The sequence below is a fragment of the Phalaenopsis equestris genome, unplaced genomic scaffold (genome assembly GCF_001263595.1).
Source record: "Phalaenopsis equestris unplaced genomic scaffold, ASM126359v1 Scaffold203879, whole genome shotgun sequence".
Lineage (NCBI taxonomy): Eukaryota > Viridiplantae > Streptophyta > Magnoliopsida > Asparagales > Orchidaceae > Phalaenopsis > Phalaenopsis equestris.
Window position 1 is genome coordinate 6,755 of NW_018223472.1, and position 1,181 is coordinate 7,935.

Sequence of the window (1,181 nt, forward strand, 5' to 3'; positions counted from 1 at the left end):
CCTAATAGGGCCATTTACACGCATCACCAAATTCCTATGTATTTACATATCTAAAGCCTCAAGTTTACTTTTTACATTTATACTACTCAAATCTTTCGCATCACATCGAAAGCACCACCATTTATTTTAATTTTTAATAGGTGAAATACACCTTCTCACGCATTGACAAGGTAGCATGTATGTGGAATGGAAATTTAGAAGTTAGATATGTAAATGTATGGGGATTGAGTGGTATGTACGTAAACTTCCATGCATAGTTTCGCATGAAGTCTAGAAATGCAGAAGAATAAAGAAGAGTCTAAAGAGCGTACCTTGCAGAGATGACTGGTGCAGTGAAAAGAGAAGCTAAGCAAGAAGAAGATGGAGCAGTTGCAGAAACTGAAGCTGATATGAAAGGGAAGAAATTATCGTGGGTAAAGCTTCCTCGAACCGACTCGTTTATTTTTTTTTTTAGCATCTGATATAAAACTCCTAATGCAGTAAAAGTTCAATCCATGATATTTACAAGGAACATTTACATACATATTTAAAGACTAAACCTCAATTTTACATGGATGACATCTTACTTATGCATTAAAAAACGTTTTAGAAGTTAAAATAGTGATATTTTTTATTTGATAGGAAAGATTTAGTTCGTACAAATGTAAAAAATGAAATTTTAAGTGTTAGCTATGTAAATACATAGGAGTTGGAAGGCATGTATGCATATAAATGACCCTATTTAAAATTCTAACTCAGCAAGTTTCTAGAACATTCATAAACTATTTTGCACTGTCATTTTTAATCTTGGATATAAATTTCTTGCCACAATTAACACTTTTAACCTTAAAATAATTTGTATTTAAGCAGGTTGGATGGACAAGCACACTTAAGTTGGCATTCCAGAGCATAGGGGTGGTGTATGGAGAGATAGGGACTTCACCTCTCCATGTATATTCAAGCACCTTTACTGATGGAATTAAGGAAAAAGATGACATATTGGGGGTCCTATCCCTCATTCTTTATACCTTAATAATCATACCCTTGATCAAATATGTTTTCATTGTGCTGTGGGCAAATGATGATGGTGCTGGTAAGTGTATTTTTTCTTGCAAATTGTCAAAATAGTATCCCGACCATTTAAATGGTGTTATATATTAGTCCCAAAGTCTTTAAAAGTATCTAATTTATCTCTACACTCT

The 1,181-nt window shown here is 33.2% G+C and overlaps 1 protein-coding gene across 1 annotated transcript in view; it reads left to right on the top strand.

The window, feature by feature from the left end:
• Positions 1-320: 320 nt before the first annotated feature.
• LOC110036220 (potassium transporter 20-like) overlaps positions 321-1,181 on the top strand; it is a 21,652-nt gene continuing 20,791 nt past the window's right edge. Inside the window, exons 1-2 of the mRNA XM_020740614.1 lie at positions 321-413; positions 850-1,072. Coding sequence (XP_020596273.1) covers positions 321-413; positions 850-1,072 — 316 coding nt within the window. The remainder of the gene's footprint in view (positions 414-849; positions 1,073-1,181) is intronic.